Source organism: Cryptotermes secundus, unplaced genomic scaffold (assembly GCF_002891405.2).
Source record: "Cryptotermes secundus unplaced genomic scaffold, Csec_1.0 scaffold318, whole genome shotgun sequence".
NCBI lineage: Eukaryota > Metazoa > Arthropoda > Insecta > Blattodea > Kalotermitidae > Cryptotermes > Cryptotermes secundus.
This window is the reverse complement of record NW_019730108.1, coordinates 4502058-4523227: the sequence shown is the minus strand read 5'-3', so window position 1 is coordinate 4523227 and position 21170 is coordinate 4502058. Positions and strand designations below refer to the sequence as shown.

General features: G+C 39.5%; 1 protein-coding gene across 1 annotated transcript in view; it reads left to right on the top strand.

Moving 5' to 3' along the window:
- LOC111866118 (interleukin-1 receptor-associated kinase 1) overlaps positions 1-20588 on the top strand; it is a 32999-nt gene extending 12411 nt beyond the window's left edge. The window contains exons 5-12 of the mRNA XM_023854741.2: positions 5911-6099; positions 7572-7684; positions 10250-10439; positions 12051-12113; positions 12578-12788; positions 15443-15855; positions 16735-16998; positions 20041-20588. Coding sequence (XP_023710509.1) covers positions 5911-6099; positions 7572-7684; positions 10250-10439; positions 12051-12113; positions 12578-12788; positions 15443-15855; positions 16735-16998; positions 20041-20103 — 1506 coding nt within the window. The 3' untranslated portion in view covers positions 20104-20588. The remainder of the gene's footprint in view (positions 1-5910; positions 6100-7571; positions 7685-10249; positions 10440-12050; positions 12114-12577; positions 12789-15442; positions 15856-16734; positions 16999-20040) is intronic.
- Positions 20589-21170: the final 582 nt, after the last annotated feature.

Here is a 21170-nt window from a genome sequence, read left to right as displayed (position 1 = left end):
TTTCACTTTTTCCACGTTTTCATCGGTTGTTGATGTGCTGGGGCGTCCGGGGCGCTCGTCATCTGCAACGTCTTCACGGCCATCTTGGAAACGCTTATACCACTCGTAAACTCTTGTTTTACTCATAACAGACTCACCATAGGCCTTTGTTAACATTTCACACACTTTGTAACACTTTATTTCATTTTTTACGCAAAATTTGATACAAATTCTTTGATCCATTTCTTTTAACAAACGAAAATCGCCAAGCTCATAAAAACACGTCTAACCTTAGCGGCTGCCACAGACAAAGTAAGCAATGAATACAGCTGAAAATTTTATTGTACTTCAGGGGCATGTATACCAACATAATAAAAAAAAAATTTTTGACAATTCTACTCTCCAAACCCGCGAAATTTTAAAATTCCCGTTATTTCCTGAACACACTTCGTAAAGCAGAAAAAATAAGGGACCAAGAATCAAGCCCTGAGGAACACTGCATTTAATTGTTTCCCATTTTGATGAGTTGTTACTGTCAGTTCTATTACCCAATACAACTCTTTGATATCTACCTGTCAGATAAGATCCTACAACTGTTTTCAATTTTCCTTCAATTTATCCAATAATATGTTATGGTTAACACAGTCAAACGCCTTTTGTAAATCACAAACAAATGCCTCCCACCATTAACTCATTAGTCATCGCAGTTAAAATATTATTTGTCAATGTAAAAACTGCCTTCTCAGTCCTAAAACCATACTGTTGATGTACCAACAGATTATTTGCTTCAATATGAGTAATAAGTCTCGCATATACGAGTTTTTCAATGATCTTAGAGAAAAGAAGTCAACAATGATATAGGTCTATAGTTGGATATGTTATGAGTTTTCCCTTTTTTAAATAGTGGTTTAACTGTGGCAAATTCTAATCTATCAGGAAAAATACCAGTATTAAGTATTGCATTACAAATATCAGTAAGTGGAAAAATTATAAATGGTGAACTTAACTTTATTACTCTGTTTGAAATTTCATCATATCCACTTGAGTTTTTAGTCTTTAATTTAATAATTTTCTTAATTTCATAAGTGGAAGCATACTGCCAATTAATTTCGGTAAAAGGTCTACTAAATGTGTTTACTAAGTAATTGACTGGATTGGATGAATTGGAGCTTATATATTTATTATTATCATCTGATATAATAGAATCAGCTATAGGTAGGAAGTGTTTATTAAAAGCATTTGCAATTTTGTTCTNTTTTTTTTAACATGTGACAAAGGGAAATCAGTGATTTGAAACACACTAAATAGGTGATGCATAAACAAGGGAGGAGAGTTGTGTACAGTATATGATAGTGATGCAGGAGATGAAGAGCTAGTTCTACTTTTGCCATATTTCATGGGTCACTTGGCAAAACTTGTCATTTCAGCTCTGTACTGAATGACCCAAATGGAAGTAGCCTACAATTGGCCCACCCCACACTCCCTTTCGTGCTGCACTTTTGCTGTATTGATTCACCTTTAAATGTGTACTGATTTGTAGGATGGGGTACTGTAAAAAAGGATAAGAATTTGTTTCCTTGCATGAAAAAATGTTTTAGAGTGATAAATAACACAGCAATATGTGAGGGTTGGAACTTTAATAGTGGCAACTATTTATTTACAACTGATACAAAATAGATGCATGTTTCAAAGTTTTACTGTCCTTCAGTGTTGTCACCTGCATTGTGTACAACCGTTGCCAGCGATGTGGAAGTCGTAGGATACCTTTAGCAGCGCCTGTTGTGTTGATAGTTCGAATGGAGCGGTCTGCTGCCTCAAAAATATCTGGAACAGTTCTGAAGCAAATGCCATGAAGTGGTTCCTTCATCTTAGGAATCAAGTCAAAGTCACAAGGGCTTAAGTCCGGGGAGTATGGTGGATGGTACAGCACTTCCCAGCCCCATCGATTGAACAAATCAGCCACAGCTTGCGCTGCATGCAGCCTAGCATTGTCCTGCAAAATGATGGGTGGGTTCTGCAGAAAGTGTCGCCGCTTCTTTCTCAAAGCTGGTCACAGGTTCTATTCCAAAAATAAATGGTAATACTGTGCATTGACAGTCTACTGTCAAGGAACTGTATGCGTTAGGATAACACCATCACTGTCATACACGAGAATCACCATAACTTTCACATTGCTGGGGTTGTGACGAACTTCTGATTTTTGTGGTGACCCGTAATGACGCCATTCATTCGATTGGCATTTCATTTGTGGCTCGTATGATTTGGCCCATGTCTCATGCAGCGCAATGATACGGCGGGCGTAAGAAAGCCTCTCCTTCGCGCTCATAGCGCTCCAAGTGGTTACAAGCAGTGTCGTATCATAGCCATTTCTGCATTTCCGTCAAATCATGGAGAACCCATCGTGATGCAGTTTTTCTCATGCCCAGGTGTTCCTTCAGAATGTGAAGCACAGTCATATATGCTAATCCTGTCTCTCGGGCCAGCTCACAAATCATATGGTGTCGATCACTCTCCAGTAACGCGGAAACTTCTTCACTGACACTAGGACGACCTGGCCAACGCATGTCTGCCACATTTTGGCGTCCCTCATTGAAGGCTATTACCCACCTTGTCACTGTTCTGTAAGGCAATGCAGATTCCCTGCAAGCCTCTTGAAGACTGTCATGCTGCACGGCCTCTGGCACATTCAATCTTTATCCAACTCCGATGTTCCTGTTTCGAAAACATCTTGACAACACTACATTAGACCGCTAGCTAACATGAGGCTCTGTTCTTCTCGTCACTGCGTCTGTGAGTGATGTGGGAAGAGAGAGTCCATTTGCTCTGAGGTAATTTAGGTATGTAACTAACATGTGGTATAAGCAACATTATTTGGTTCCATTGCATGGCATCTCTACAGCAGTGTTGCCAAAGTTCCAACCCTCATATATAGTCCAGTTTCTTTAAAAAATAGTCATAATCGTCAGCTGGGGCTCTGTATATACAGAGAATAATTACCTTTTTCTCATTAAGTTTTAATTGAATGGCCGCAATTTCTATGTCTCATTCCTTGCAGTATTTTTGTAGATTTATAGTAGTATAGGACACGAATCAAATTGGTCCTAGATTTTAACAAAAAGTATTTTTAACAATCCTTTGTAAATAGACTAATTATAATAATTTATATGTTCTAACAAAGTCATGCACATCGTAGTAATTGTTACAAAATAATATTTTATATCTATGACATTGTAATAATTTCTGTAAGTACTGATAATGACCAATGACATTGTAATAGTAGTTTTCGTATGTATTGACAATGTCCTTCTGAAGATGGTCACTCCGACCGAGACATGTAAAGGATGAAAGATTAAAAAAACATATCGTTTATCAGTCACACTGGATGGCATTAATAATCTTTTATTTTAGTGTATAAAATATGTGTTATTGAAGTTTAGTGTCAATAAATTAGCTTTAAGCCAGTCACGGTAGCTGAGCGGTCTAAGGCATGCACTGTATTTGCTCACTCTGAAGCCAGGATTGTGGGTTTGAATCTGACTCAGGTCATGGATGTTCAGAAAGTGCACGCATGTGTGCATGCATGTACGCACATGCACATACAGGTAGAGGCCTTGTGACGAGCTGATTCCCTGCCCAAGGAGGCCTGCCGAATGTTTCAGGCCTACTAAACTGAAGTGAAACGGGGAGTTTCATGGATGTAGGCCAAGGCCCAAATTGGGGCTGTAGTGCCAAAGGGGGAAAAAAAAAGTAGCTTTAAAGCAATCGTGTATGTTTTTAAATGTTTGAATAATGTTGTTTTCATAATCTAAAGGGCTGGAATTCCTGATAATTATACTGGTATTATCTTAAAAAAAAACATGTTTGGATTTATTAATTATAATGTCTGGCAAGTCATTCAAATATGAAAGAAACAGTAAAGGTCCCAGAATCGATCCCTGGGGAACACCATTATTAAATTTGCCCCATCCAGAATGAATATGCCAATTATTGATTACAACTCTCTGGTATTTATCTGTGAGGTAGGATTTTACCAGTGCATTGGCCTTACCAGCTATTCCATAAAATTAGTCATAATTGACATAGTCAAAAGCTTTCTTCAAATCACAAAAAATGCCACCATCTAATGTTTTGTTATTCATTGCATTTAATATTTCATTAATTAATTTTGGAATGTTCACTCTTCACAATTTCCACAAGTGTATGTTTCCGCATATCACCTAAGAGTTGCCCAGGGGGGGTCCACATGAGGCCTGCGTGGGTTGGAAGTTGATGGGCCCGGTCGCACTAAGTCTGTGTCTGACTCTTGTTCTGCAGCCACCATCTGGTCTGTAGCCCAGGCCTTTGCCACATTCATCAGAAATGCTTTGTATTTCAATTTCGAATTAGGGTTTAGATTTTTGTAAACCAAAAAATGAATTGAAAATGGCACAATTTAGAAGCCACAAGGCAACATTCTTTGTCCACTTTATTATTTTCCTAGGAAGAGAATAATAGGCCAAGTATTGATCAGCTCTATCAACTCTCTTCATGAACATATTATACTCTGAAATGCAAATAGGCTTCTTTACTTGTCCATGTCTCATTTGAACATCAACCATGCTCGAATTATGAATTGTGGAAATCATAGTCACAACACGAGTATCCCTCCAGGACTGAAGAAGAATATCCCCCTTCCTCCTGAATGTGGTTTCATCACGTTTCAGGGATTTACATTCCTCTTTCAGATCTGGAGGAAGGCCTCTGCTCACCCTAATTGTTCCACAAACACGCACTATTCTTGAAAGAAGATATTCTGCAGTTACCACACTGTTATAATAATTGTCTTGATAGACATGGTAATTTTGATCAAGATAGGGTTCAAAAACAGAAACAGTAGTTTCTTGTAATTTTTTGCCTTCACCAGAATAAATTTCTAAATTTCCAGTATAGCCTGAAGTGCTTTCAGTAACTACACGAACAAGGAGGCCATACTTTGTAAGTTTCCCAGGATTATATGTTCACATACGAAGCCTTCCCCTCCAAGGAATTACAGATTTGTCCAAAGACAGTTGTTGGTTTGGCTTATAAACTGTCTGAAATTTCTGAACGAAAAAGTTTAATAAGGGCTGAATTTGGAAAAGCCTGCTTGTTGATTGTGGTTCCAGTTCATTATTATTGAAATGCAGACACCACCAAATTTGTTCAAATCTCTTAAGGCTCATTAGTTTGCCGAAAATGGGAATTTCTAAAAATGGATCTGTTGACCAATACTCTTTTAGATTATCCCTCCTTGTATGCCCCATTAGGAAGATTATTCCCCAAAATTTTTTCATTTCTGCTGAAGTGACATCCACCCACTTCAACACCTTTTAACTTCTGTCATACTCTTTACGGTGTTGGAGATAGTATCTGTTAGTTTCCTGACATAACATGTCAAAGGAACTATCTCCAAAAAACAGTTCTGCTACTTCAGACACTTGTGTTGGGTCTAATAGAATTTGTTTCACCCCCAGATTTCCAGTAAACTGTCTCAAAATAGGCATTTTGTGTTTTGGAGTGGGATAGGAAAACAGCGAGGTCATGTTACTGACTACTAATCAAACATACGGGAGGTCTATTACGCACCAGTTATGCATCTGCATGGTGCCAGAGCAAGGTATAGTGTGTTGCAACATAATGTATCCTTAAATCATAATATTATGTGACCGGTCCACCATGATTAAAAGCGAAAAGCATAATATTATGCGACCAGTCCGCAAGGTGTTAATGGAAAGTTAATGATTTTTTAAAATTTTAACCAAAAATTTGTCATATCCATAAGAATCTTTTGGTTTAAAGACTTAGTTATATTTTCAGTTTCTTTAGTAGAAGTAGAGCTATTCTTACAAGTAGTGATGACAGCTCTGATATGAAGTTATGTATCAATAATTAAGTTTATTTTTCTTTATTCAGAGAGGAGCAGCATCTGCAGAGAACAACCAGGCACAGCTGGAGCAGTCACTAAGAGAGCTGCGAATTTTAAACTCATGTCGTCATGACAACATACTTCCATTGTTTGGGTTCAGTGTGGGAGGTGCTGAGCCCTGTCTTGTGTATCAATTCATGCCCAATGGCTCTTTAGAGGATCGTCTGTTATGTCGGGTAATTATTTTTGTCAGTATTATATAGTAGAAATTGAAAAGTTTTGAATAATTCATGACAGTATTAGTAATCAGATTGTGGGTGTCAGATTGAGAAATTATAATGGAAAGACATATCCCAGTGGAGTTCATGCTTGCTTTTGCATACATCATTGGTCATATGGTTCATTTATTGCACACTAATATCTTACTACAGAACTTAAAACAATCCAAAGAGCACTTAGAAATTTTCATTGTATTTAATTAAATAGGCAGGCGGCCACCACACAAGGCTAACAACCGTACTGCCATCTGTGAACCAACTGTCTAGAAGATGCGGAAGCCTCAACCTTTCACACCCCCATGGGCCTTCACAGCCTGTTATAGCCATAGCTTTACCTTTTTATTTAATTAAATATGCAAAACATTGAAAAATATTTTGAAAAACATATAGATGTTAGTGTTGGTCAAGTTATAAGCCATTATACTAATTATTTCACATTGGGCCATTCTTTTATGTCTGGGATGTGTTGCCCCATCTTCAGAGTAGAATAATTAATGTGGGTAGTCTGTATATCAGTCCTGTATGAACCAAAATTAAAATTTATGTTTATGCCCTGGTTCCAAATTTTGTTGAAATCTGTTGAGTAGCTGCAGGGGTCATATTGCTTTTGAGGGTAATTTTCTTAAATTATATCTTCCAAGAAGCAGAATGAAGTTAAGAAAACTTGATGCTCTGCACTAATTAAGAACAACTAAATTTTTAAAATCCTGAATGTAAAGCTGCATACAGAACACAATAACAAAATCAAAGTATGTTTCCATGGAGAGCATATTTATGTGTCTTATTTTTAAAGCCACACTAGGTCATTCACCAGCAAGTTGAACTGAATCCAGAGGCCTAGCTGGCCACGTTCAGGAATGGTGTCTTTGTCCTGGTGACCAGACAGTCAGGTGGGAGGAAAACACTTACAGTGCATTGAGTGCAGAGTTTGCATTGTGCATCTGATGACTAGACAGAATTGATCCTTTCTGCCATTGTGGGGGTGTCTGCCTGGAATGAGTATTTGTTTCTTTAGCACAGGAAATATATTTCCTACCAGCAGAAACCAACAAAGGGCCAACATTTTCCAATTTCACTTTTGTAGAAACAAAAGCTTTTGGTAAGCATGTAATTAGGGCCACTCTGTAGTATCATCCACTAATTACTCATTTATCTTGCAGTTATGGGCATTGCAATGTCACAGCAAAATTTGGTAAAATGAACTGTTCTCTGCTGAACTTAATATGCTAAAATATGGTTTATAAAAGGAATTTTAATCAGCTGGTCTGATGACATCAGTATGGTGAATTTAAATGGTGCAGCCTTGGGCTAAATTCTGTGAAGAATAAAAACCTTTGTTCAGTAGAAGTAAAACTCTGATTGTCCACTGTGTTTTAATGGAGTGACAGAAGACACAGAGAGTTAAGGTGTGCATATTATTTGTCTTGCAGAAAGGATCACCACCATTAACATGGCTTCAGAGGCATAATATAGCACAAGGAACAGCAAGGGGCCTTCAGTTTCTGCACAATTCAAGGCCTTTTATACATGGAGACATAAAAAGGTAGGAATAGCTATATTCATTATTCTCTTGTTTTCTGTAAAACATTCTGACACTTCAGTAATATTATGTTAAAGGTTCTCAGAGGAATGTACAAGGTGGTTCACATATGACCGGGACTGATTAGTTTGTAAACTAGCCGAAATGCGCAGCAGCTGTATGACTTTGAGAGAGTGAAGTCACAACCTCCACCCTCCCTCCTGTTAGGGTTAGAACCTGTTAAGTCCTGCCTGGAAGTTGCTAGAGTGATGAGTGAACAGAAGGTACCGCGGAGCATGGAACAACGCATTGTGATCAAATTCCTCGTTGTAGAAAAGTCCTGTCTGCTGAAATTCACCACAGACTCCAACAACTGTATGGGGAAGAGTATCTCTCACGGACCCGTGTGTTTGAGTGGTGTAAGTGCTTCAGAGAGGGCAGAGAGCGCATGGAGAATGAACTGCATGATCGTCGGCCATGAACTCCATCACCGAGCCAAACATTGGTCATGCAGACATGCTTATTTGTGAGAATAGGCGCATCACTATCAAGGAGCTTGGAGCAATGCTGTCCATTAGTTTTGGTAGTGTACAAGACATCGTAAAATTCCACCTGCACTATCGCAAGGTGAATGCACGGTGGGTACCACGCACTTTGACAGATGTGAACAAAATGGTGCGTATGCAAGCTGCCAGTCGTCTCCTACAGCAGTTTGAAGATGAAGGTGATGTATTTTTAAGACTATAATGACCACTGATGAGACGTGGCTGCACTACTTCATTCCCGAGTCCCAGCAGTCATCACGCGAGTGGCGGCATACGAGTTCTCCCAAATCCAAAAAGGCGCGGGGGAGCCGTTCGGCAGGAAAAGTGATGGCAACATTCTTCTGGGACTGGCAAGGGGTTATCTTTGTAGACTTTCTGACAGATGCCAGAACAGTCAATGCAACTTATTACTCAGACCTCCTGGCAACAGACGTAAAGGAAAAGTTCCGATCCAAGCGGAAGACAGGTGGAAAGCGGGTACCCTACCTACAAAACAATGCGTGCCCCCATATGGCCAAAACAACAATGGAAACCCTCCAGAAATTGAAATGGAACCTTCCGACACATCCGCCGTACAGTCCCGATTTGGCCCCAAGTGATTTCTACCTGTTCAGAAGGCTCAAATCAGACTTGCAAGGCATGAGGTTGTGGACAACGACGCCGTCAACCAGACTGTTCGGGAGTAGATACGTCGCCAACCACAAGCCTTTTGTGAAAATCAGGATGCTTCCAGAACGTTGGAAAAAATGTGTTGACTCCGGAGGGGAGTACGTTGAAGACTGACGTGTGCAAGCAAGTGTTTGGCAATTATGGTTTAAAAAAAAATCAGTCCCAGTCATATTTGAACCACCTTGTACAGTATATAAGATTTTTAATCACCGTCCAGTGTGATTGATAATAGATGTGTTTTTAATCTTTCATCCTTTACATTTTTTCTCAGAGCAATGAGTATGAAGGATACTATTTTCTGGGATGTGACACCATATAGACTTGTATAATTATTATGATGTTGCAGAGCAGTGTACTGCCAGTTCTTCCAAATGGTGATAAACTTCTACTGGACTACACTAAGTCATATCGGTCACTCTTCAGAAATGCTCTCTGAATCTGTAGTGGTTCTGCAGAAAAATTTATTTCTGTTGATGAGAAAGAATTCTGAAGAAATGACCTGTGAGGCTTACTGAGAATTTAATGTTGTGGACTATAATGTTCCAAAGTGTTTAGCAGTTTATCAGTTCCCTAGTGAGATAAGGAAAACGTGTATAGGATTGTGCCAAGCTAATTGGAAGGCTGAGAAAGAGATGGGAGTATAAAAGATGGATCTTAAGGAAATGGGTTGTTAGGATCAAAAGTGGATAGAAAACTGTCTCAGGATTGTGTCCAGAGTTTGTCTGTCTGTCTGTAATTATTTAATGATGCTCTCTATAACTCTAACCATATAGTGCCAAATATTTGGATGAAGTGAATAATGAACTGGAAAGGATGTGGTCATGGCCTAATTCGGTACTGTCCTAGCATTTTCCTGCAGCCAGGTTGTGAAGCTGGCCACTCACTTCCAACTAGTGCTAAAGTCAAGAATACTTGGATCTCTACATCCACACCTCCTTACATTTTCACGGTATAGTGCTTAATTAATTAAGCACAGGAACAACTTTGCATTTTTTTTCCCTGTCATTTTCCCGGAGAGACTGAAGAAAACTATGAAAATTTAAGATAGTGAGTGCCCTGGCTGAGATTTGAACTGGACACCTCTCAGATACAAGTCAAAAGAATTGCCTCTTGCACCATCTTAATGTAATGGTGACCCATGGTGGCCAGTATAGAAACCTTTCAGATCTACTTTCACGTAGCTGAGATAATTGAGTTTGTTATACCAAGATTTATTAAGTTCTATATTAGGTATAAATAACACCTTAATAATAAAGGCAAAGTATATCTGCCTCCATCTCACTTTGTTTCTGAGAGACTTGTGTGTAAAATAACTAAGCTTTCAAAATGGTAATTCATATTGAGTTCTAATTTCACTGTACATTTCATTGTGCAGTGCCAATATTTTACTGGATATAAACTTCATTCCACGTATTGGTGATTTTGGACTTGCAAGAGAAGGACCTCAAAATAATTACACACACATGAAAGTGAGCAGGGTCCATGGAACTCGACCATATCTTCCAGATGAATTTCTGCGTGGCAAACAGATATCAACCAAAGTTGATACCTATAGCTTTGGTATTGTAAGTATTTACAACATGTTACACACAGTATTTTTTTTTTTTTTTGCAGAAGTGTAACTTTCAAATCTGAGCACATGAATGGTTTTCCATGAGCATCAGACAGATTTTGAACAGTGTATTTAGTATACCTGTTTCCTTAAATTATCATTTTCTTTGCAAAGATTAGTACTGTGTAGACAGATGAATGAGTAGCAAGGTTCATCAAGTGCAATAAGTTTTAATGTAAAATAAAGCCTTTACATGTTTTGGCTACTACTGGCTATCATCAAAAGGCAAAGCCAAAGCTACAAAGGAATACTTCATATGTATGATAAACACAGGTTGTCATAAAGGGATTTCTACCAAGAGAAATACAGAGTAGACTGAAATGTAATGTAATAAGTTGTGTTGTTAAAAATAATAGATAGTATCAGTTAAAATGAATTAAAAGTCTTGTTATATGAGTACAAGAACATGGTTCTTAGTGGGGTGAGATTGAGCCCACTTGGTACTGTGGCCACTACTGGCCTATTGTACCAGCTCAAGATGATAGATGATGGTGATTGTGGAGCATTTGATAGACTGAAAAAGAAATTAAATTTGCTTAGTGGGGGGTGGAGTCCAACTGGGTCCACTCAGAACAGTGACCACCGATTGGCCTAGTGTACCTGCCCTGGGTGATTATGATGATGGAGAATTTGGTGGAATGAAGATTTGCAGGGGAAACAGAAGTACTCAGAGAAAACCTGCCCCAGTGACACTTTGTCCACCACAAATCCCACATGACCAGACCCAGGTTCGAACCCGGGTCCCCATGGTGGAAAGCCAGCATCTAACCGCCTGAGCTGTGGCGCAGCCCATGTTTGGCCATATGTCCACCTGTATAATGTTGCATGTGTGTTCTGATGAGGGCCTTCGTAGTGTGTGGGACATGCTGCAGTTCAGTACAGCACATTCAGCACACTAACATGGCTCTTACACAATTTTATATAGACAGACATATAGTCAACCATGCAGTACATTTTACATACCAGCAATAGGAAAATACAGCCATCATTGTGATCATGTACTCATACAACAAAACTTTTATTAATTTTAACTGATATTAACTATTATTTTTAACAACATAATTTTTTTAATAACATTAATTAGTATTTTAGTCTACTCACAATTTCTAATGGTAGAAATCACTTTATGACAACCTGTTTTTATTGTGCACGTAAAGTATTTCTTTGTGATGTTGGTGGTCAGTAGTGGCCAAAACATGCTAAGGCCTTACTTTATATTACCGTATTTACGCATGTATAGGCCGCAGCACAATTTTCAGACAGAAATTATAGAAAAAATAATTTTCTTGGAATATTATTTCAGGAGTAGAACACCCTGTATTACTAATTATGAATATATATTTTTTTAAATGAAGTGTGATTTTGAATATTTCGAATATAAGCCGCACCCCAGTTTTCCTCTTGAATTTTTGGCAAAAAATGTGCGGCCTATACATGCGTAAATACGGTAATCTTGTTGCACTTGACAGACCTTGGTACTCAGTCTTCTCTTAAAAAAGTGGCAATTCAGAATATTTATTATATAAATCTTTATGGATCATGTTGCATTATTGGATTGTTACAGGTCCTCTTTGAATTGGCAACTGGCTTGAGGGCATATGATGATTCCAGATCCTACAAACTTCTGGTAAGAAAAATGTAACTGACATGCACAGTAATGTACTAAACCCGAGTTACTTCCTACTCTTGGTCAGTAACATCATAATAGAAGGAATAAATTGTTTCGAAGTGATATCTCAGTTATTAAAGTAACTGTCTTTGAGATGGATGTCCAGGGTATTATTACTGACAGAGGTGTGGATTTTTCTCTTCCATACCATATCCATACTACTTCTGTCGTACAGATACTTACGGCTTTTCCCCTTGTGATAAAATTGCTTGAGTATATAGTTCATCACCACCATTTAATTTCCCAGGTTAGGAAGGGATGGAACTTTCTTTCACCACCATACACCTTTATTTTCTGCTGCTTTAGGTACATGGACAACTACCCCATTTCCCTTATTCCTCTTTCCTTTTTTGTTTCTTGTATCACACCCATAGTAGCAGATATTTCTTGAGAATTCACTCAGTATTTGATTCTCCGTGTAGAAAGAGCATGTGGAGAACTGCACAAAGGAACAGTTGGAAACACTAATTGACAAGAAGGCAGTACCAGAAAATCCAGCAATATTCCAGCACCTGGTGGCTCTAGGCATGGAGTGTGTAAAGAAGATACCCAAACAACGACCCAAGATGGAGAAGGTCCTAGAAGAGTTGGAAGCAGTGGCTTCAAGACACCAGATTCATGACTTGGTTCCGTGTATGTTATTCTCTAGAAATTATTTTCTCTCCCAGCATCTGGCTTAGTTTTTCTCATGTATGTTACAGAATGTAATCTTTTGGAGGATTAGCACTCCCATTTTGTATTTGAGATGTCACAGGTTCAGAACCTGATTAGAAGATAATTATCCTAACTAAGGATTTCCTTGGCACCTTAAAATAGATATTGTTTGCTTTCTTTCACACTCTTTCCAGTTCATCACTCGTAAATCACCCTACCATTTGATGATACATGAGCTTTGAGATTGTGAAATCATTGATACATAAACAGAAAATCATATTCCTTTTTTTAAGTCCTATAGATGCTCATGCCTTCCAGTCCATTTTATAATGTATAAAATGATGCTGATGAAATTTGGCCGTGCCATAGCTCAAGCGGTTAGTCGCTGGCTTCCCACTGCGGCGACCTGGGTTCCATCCTGGGTCTGGTCAAGTGGGGTTTGTCGTGGACAAAGTGGCGCTGGAGCGGGTTTTCTCCGAGTACTTCAGTTCCCCTGCCAATCTTCATTCCACCAAGTTCTCCATTATCATAATCACCTGGGGCAGGCCACAATAGGCCAATCAGTGGCTGCTGTGCTGAATGGATCCAGTTGGACTCCACACCCCCCCCCAACTAAGCGAATTTTTTTAATTATGCTGATGAAATTTGTAATTTTGAAGTCAGTGTTTTAATTAAGTTATAGGTGGAAGGGGGTTGAATCATATTTTAGCTCATACTAATCTCTTCTAATCAGTTTTCATTATGTCTTTCTCACTGCCATGTGACCCCTGTGGTAGAGCGTCGGCAGAAGAACAGGGCAGTGAATGTCTTAACTAGACCAGCTAAATTAAAATAGACATTTAATTTTGAGATGTATCATTTTAAATGCTTTCATTATATATGAGAGAAAGTCAGAATCACAAATGGATATAAAATGTAAAACAGGTGATTTTCAAATCTGAAAAAAACATCCATTTCTTGACATATCCTCCACCAGCATTGATACACTTGTCCCATCGCTTCAACAGTGCATTGAAACCCACAGCATAGAAGTCTTTTGACTGTTGTCTCAGCCACTACCACACCTCTGTTTCAACCTCTTCATCATCAGCGAAACATCTGCCACCAAAGTGGTTTTTACTGGACAAAATAAATGGAAGTCACTAGGGGCCCAAATCCGGGCTATAAGGCAGGTGTTCAAGAAGTTCCCCCTGCAGTGCTTGAATTCCCTCCTGGTGTCTCGGGCTGTATGGGGTCTGGCATTATCATGATGAAGCAGTACCCCTCTTGCCAGTTGGCCTGGATGTTTTCTACAAATTTCATCTGGAAGCTTCAACAGAACTTAACACTTCAGTGCAGAATTCACATTTTCACCATGCTTCTGAAAATGGGCTAACAGTACTCCCTGAGAATCCCAAAACACAGTAAGCATAACCTTCCCAGCTGATGGCATAACCTTAAACTTTTTAGTTGAAGGTGAACTTGATGTCCCATTGCACTGAAACATATTTTTATTCGGATCAGTAGTGATGCACCCATGATTCATCCCCAGTAACAGTCCTGTTAAGCATAACTTTTCCTTCATCTGCATACTGTAAGAGATGTTTCAAAGACAGACCCATTTGGTTCATTTTTCCTTGATCCTGCAGTTCTCTGGACACCTGCTGTGTGCACAATTTCTAAAACTTCAAACGATCATGCATTATGCTGTATGCTAAACCGTGGGAGCACCGTAGTGCAGTTGCTACACTGGCTATCAGTATCCTCCTGTTAGCTCAAATCAACAGTTCCACCTGCTGCACAACATCTGCTCAATCTCAACAGGGCGACCTGCTTGGGCATCATCTGTGACTTTTGAACATCCTTGAGAGAAGTTATGAACCACTTTATGCAACAAACACTTCCCGCTGTAAACAGGAGACATCTTTTATGAACGTCTTTTGCATTTAGTCATTTTTTCACAGAAAGAAGAAACACACAAAAAACACTGCTCTTCAGTAGGACACTCCTCAAGTACAGTCACCACTTTGACTACTGAAACCAGCCTCTGAACATGCACATGCACTTCTGCTACCTAGACTGTCATGAAGCTGGACTATGCTGCTACCTAGTGATAGACATAGGAAATCTGTTATATCCATTACAGCTGTTTTACTTCCATTTGTGACTTATTTACTGACTCTGCCTCATATTAATTGCCTACTGAAAACCTGAAAGTCTCTCTCTCTCTGGTACCTTCAGTTTTCCATTTTTAGAAGTCTTGTTCAAATTAAAATGTTTTAAAGTGGTATCTTTTCTGTACATATATTCTTCTTTTGTTGCAGACACAAGCTTTATAATAGAAACCCATCATTACTAAGAATGTAGTGTCTTCCTTGTTCATATTTGTTGGTACTCAGTTCTAAACTGAAAAACCTGATGCTTCCAGCCATTTTATAAAAAAAGAAAGTATTTCACATGTTAAGTTATAGCTCAATTGACCATTGTATCCATGTTTCTGAAGAAAGGGTACCACAATAATAGGTTAGTGCCCTTACACATAAAATTCACATCTTAATTTGTTCAGTGTGTTAACAGTTGAAAGTAAGTAATGCATCTGAATATACTTTAAAGTAACCAACCTACCACCTTACTATCTTCTCCAATTGCTGCAGATCCAGGGAGTTCAGGAGCTATGTCAACAGGAGGTCAGTGCATCAGAACAAATCCCACTCTTACAATTCCATCACACCATCCTATTGGCAATATCCAACAGGCAGGGCTTAACAACTTGTATTTTTGTCTTCCTCCAAACATTTCCAGCAGTCATAACTTCCTGCCAGTTGCTGCTTTTCCATCCCCATCGTGTTCTCCATCACACAGCCCACAGCCCATTTCTGCATTGGGAATGCATTCCCCACATGCCCTTGGTGTAGCCTCTCATCCGTTTCCAGTTACTCCACATGTGCCATCCCCTGAAGTCGAAGTATCGCCAGGATCAGAAGAAAGTTTGGGTGATAATCATATGCCAGCTGCAGTGCTGAAACAACACTCGGGATCACAAAGACCGTCTGGACATGCCATTCTAGTAAGTTAACTTACTACAGACATGTCTTCAGTTCTTTTCAATTGAAATTATTTGAGTTGTAAATTAAAGAGTAATTAATGATGGTGTGACTTCTCACTTCGTACTTCCTTTCCTGTTTTCACCAGTCCCAAGAGACTTCAGCTATGTTGATAGCCTTGACTGAGGCACTCCTGACTTAGTGCCTGCTTGTTTCTGGGAGGGGCTGCTCGAGTTTAACATGAAATATCTGCCAAGGAGGAGGAGAAGATAACACAAAATCCTTTTAGAAATTAGTTCTGCTAATTACTAATTCTTGACACTTTTGGAGGACAGCTGTGGCACACCAAAGTTGTGGGCCTGGCTTCTGAATCACCTGAGGCTTATAATATGAATCACATGCTGAACGTGCTGGTCAAGAGGCATTTACTCCAAATGTATAAAGGTAAAGGTGCTTATTTAATTAAGCACCAGGCCGTGAAGATTTGTGGAGTGGGGTGACATCATTCTCAACCTGAGCACTAAATGGAGGTGAGTTGTCAGATTTGTGCCTGGGGAAAGAGCCCCAGATATGCATTGGATAGGAGGCTAGGTGGACCTCACAGCTGGTCTCGACACTGAAAAAGAGAAAAATCTCTTCCCCTGCCAGGAATCAAACTCCAGCTGTTCAACCTGTATCCTATCACTATACCAACTGAACTATCCTGGCTTTACTCCAAAAATGTACTGTACTTAATACAGGTGATTGTTATAAGTAAAATCTGATTCCAAATGGCAGTGAAAATATAGTGTATTTTGATGATTTGGATCTGTTCTCTGAATTTAGTTTAAAGCAGCTGATTCTAATCGCGTATAATCTAATTAAGCAGCACCACCTGTACACATATATGTTCAATTCTGCAGGACCAGGAGTTGGCACCATGTTCTCCAGATGATCTGAACAAAGCAGAACATTCGTTGCAGAATGGAATGTCTGTTAGTGCTCTGCTGCCTAATTTATCAATATTGGGCGTTGATGAAGGTACCCATTCCTCTCATGCTGGTATACCGCCATCTGCTTCCTGCCTTGATATCAGTGACACCCCAGAAACAAGTGCCTGTGAATCTACAAGTCTGAACCATTCTTCTGCTCAAGGAAAATCATTAATCTTTGATCTCAGATCTGTGGTAAGCCATACAAATGTTATGATCGGACACCTCTCATACTGTAATGCTGGCCCTAACTTTCTGTGATAAGGCAAGGGAGTTATAACAGTATCACCATTGAATCTGGTGTGGAAACAATGCACCTTCCTGATTCAATAAATCATGTCATGGCACTGTAAATAATTACATCTGTTACAGAGGAAATGTCTCTATCTTACACTCTATATTTGGGTCCAGTCTTTTCCTCTTCTCCTAATACAGTGGAATCCACATTTAATGTTCTTCAGTCTAAGCTTTGTCCCTGTTTAACATTCAGTTTCACTGATTCCAAGTCATTAATCTTGGAATTGAATTTCCTCCATTTTAGATTTTCTTCAGTTTAGTGTTCAAATCCATTGCACCCAGTAAGAAACTTTAAACAGAGGTTTTATTAAATTTATTTTTCCCTGGTGATTTCTTCAACATCTTAATCATTTATGACTGAAAGAAATCATCTGGGTGTGAAACTTGGTCTCTGACATTAAGGGAGGAACATAGACTCAGGGTGTTTGAGAACGGTGTTGATGAGTATATTTTGACCAAAGAGAGATGAAGTGAAAGGAGGTTGGAGAAAACTGCATAATATGAAGCTTCATAACTTGTACTCTTATCCAAGTATAATTAGAATGATCAAGTCAAGGAGGATGGGGGTGTGCAGGGCATGTAGCACGAATGGGGAGAAAGTCAGATGGAAAGAGACCAATGGGAAGACAAAGGTGTGATTGGGTGAACAATATAAAATGGATCTTAGAGAGACAGGATGGGATGGTATGGATTGGGTTAATTTAACTCAGGATAGGGAACAGTGGAAGGCTCTTGTGAACATGGTAATGAACCTTCAGGTTCCATAAGATGCTGGGAAGCTCTTGAGTAGCCTGCACAGCTGGCGGCTTCTGAAGAAGGGCTCGGCTCCATGAGTGAGTGAGGCCTGTTTTGAAGTATTGTCTTATTCTAGTACTTGTCATCTATATTAGGGCAGCCATACACCAACTGCGTCAAAGACAAGCATCAACACGAGACAAAATACGAAGTCTTGCTTCATTTGTGATTCATCAGCATCACGACTCAGACCGGTGTGCAGCAGTTTTCATAATCTCATTCGTTTCAGTTGTGCTTCTTTCTTTGTGTCATGTCGCAGACATCATGTCTTGACCCTTATATGTCTTGACACATGCTGATGTGCAGCCTACCTTACAGGTATTAATCCCAGTGACCATGTATCTAAGGCCCACACAGCCTTCAACTGCTGAAACATGGGAATGCAGAGTCAGATGTCCCTCAAAATAAGGATATACGAGGGGGACCCAAAAATAACCGGAATTTATTTTTGTTATTTTTTATTTTTGCATATTTATTGAACTGTATATTAGTCCCCTTCAAAGTATTGTCCATGTGCATTAATGCACTTGTCCCAACGCTTTTGCCACTGCTCAAAACAGTGCTGGAATTCTTGAGGCTGGATACTGTTCAAAGCCTTTAGCGTGTTTTCTTTGACTTCATCCACATCACGGAATCGCTTTCCTTTCAGACATCTCTTCATCTGTGGAAACAAAAAAAAGTCCGACGGAACCAGGTTGGGTGAGTAAGGTGGATGACGCACAATCACCATGTTGTTGCTTGTCAAAAACTGTCGGACCGTCAAAGCTGTGTGGGCTGGAGCATTGTCGTGGTGAAGCAACCAGTTCCCATTTCTCCACATTTTGGACCGTTTTCGTTGCACACTCTCTCGTAATCTTCGTAACACATCCAGGTAAAAATGTTGGTTCACTGTTTGTCCTGGCGGAACGAACTCTTTGTGGACAATGCCATTCACATCAAAAAAACAAATCAACATTGTTTTCACATTGGATCGCACTTGACGCGCTTTCTTCGGTCGTGGTGAAGTTGGAGTTTTCCACTGGCTTGATGATTGCTTTGATTCTGGATCGTACCCGTAGCACCAAGACTCATCGCCAGTCACAATTCTTTTAAGAAATTCTGGATCGTTCTGCACTTCACTCTTCAAGTCGCGGCAAACATTCACGCGGTTTTCTCTTTGGTCATCTCCGAGCAAGCGAGGAACAAATTTTGCAGACACCCGTCTCATGTGCAAACCTTCGGTTAAAATTCGCTGGACCGTGCTCCATGAGATGTTCGTTTCCTCAGAAAGTTGGTCAATGGTCTTTCGACGATCTTCATCAATTGCACGTTTGATTTTGGCAATGTTTTCGTCATTTCTTCCTGTCGAAGGACGCCCGGGGCGTGGCATGTCTTCTGTTGACATGTTGCCAGATTTGAAACGGGAAAACCACTCGTAGACCTGTGATTTCCCCAAAGCATCATCATTAAAGGCTTGCCGAAGCATCCCAACAGTCTCGGCTGCAGTTTTCCCTAACAGAAAGCAAAATTTCACGCACACTTTGTTCCTTCTGGTCGGCCATCTCACTAATCACCAAAGGGTTGAAACAGGAACGCACACAACAGAGCACCACAGACAAACCACTTAACTCAGACTGACGCCAGCTCACTAACAGTCGCGGGAGACCCCCAGCTAACACCACCTAGCAGCACAACTCGTAACTACAAAGCATGCGCGTGCAACTGGTCGGTTCCGGTTATTTTTGGGTCCCCCTTCGTATGTCTAATATTTTGTGTTCTCTCTGGACAGTGGCCTGATGACCCATCCAAGGGACCCTAAAAGAATTTAGAAAAATCTCTGTTAGGAATAAGGCAGACCAGGACTTGAATTGGGCTGTAGCTTCAAATTGTGTAAGTCTTAGGTAAAAAGTAAAGCTATTCCTGTAACAGGCCGTGAAGGCCCATGGGTTTGTGAGGCGTTGAGGGTCCCACATCATCTAGACAGTCGGCTCAGAGATGGCAGTAAGGTTGTCAGCCTTATGCACTGGCTGCATTTTACTCCCCAGGAAAATTATTTAATTAATTCTTGGTACCCATTTCTGTTAAAGGCTGAGTCGATATGAGGGCCATAGTGCGGCCGGAAGGATTAGGTCAAATTGTAATTTGTTGTTATTATTATTATTTCAGGAACCAAAAGAACATCTTCATAAATCATCTGCCAGTAATAGTGGAAGTGTTCATGACTTGTGAATCCAGTCTGTGAGATCAACTGTGCAGAAGAGAAGTATTACAAATGGCATTTAATGCTTTGTTTATTTGATGTTTTTAATTTTAGCATCAGCATGAGCTTTTTTCAGGTTACAGTCATGTTATTTATAGTATAGTGAAATGTTGATACAAGAAAGAGAGAAATAAGTAAAATATTACATGCTTTAAAATTCCCATCATACATCATACATGATACTTTAGTTTGTTATTAAAATGTTTTATTTTTTACAGTGTAGACATAGACACTTTGAGGAAGCAGAAATTGTCAGCACCATTTGTAAGTTCAGACTTACATGACATTTATTTTCTATCCACCAAATATCTTTAACTTAGTTAATACTGGTCTGTCACACTAGTAATAGTGTAAAAGATTATTAACACCGTCCAGGGTGATTGATTTCTTCTTCTTATTGTTTTAAATCCTTCATCCTTTAGATGTTTTGGTAGGAACGACCATCTTCAGAAGGATACATCAATACATGTGGAAACTACTATAATAATGTCATGAATGTGTTAAAATATTTATAAATTATTATAATAAGTATATTCACATGTATGGTTTAGGAACTGTGTTAAACTCTAGTACCAATTTGGTTCATGTCCTTTATACTGCTTCTCTTTAAGGGAAGATGAGTTACCATGTCATGGTTACATTGTTATAACAACACAGTATGGCCTGTAGTATACACTCATCTTCCTTTAAAAGGAGTATAAAGGACACAAACCAAATTGGTTCTAGATTTTAACATAGTTTTTAAACCATACTTGTAAATAAAAGTAAAGGTGAAGAACGCAGTCTTCTGGGATGTGGCACCATGTAGATATAGTGTTAAGCAGGTATCCCTGTAACAGGCCGTTGAGGCCCATAGGGTTGTGAGATGTTGAGGTTCCCACATTTTCTAAGCAGTCAACTCATAGATGGCAGCAAGGTTGTCAGCCCTATGCGCCGGCCGCCCTTTACCCCTAAGAACATTCCAAGAATATTCCTGGTACTCATTTCTGTTAGAGGCTGAGTCAACCCCAGGACCATAGTGCAGCTGGAAGGATTA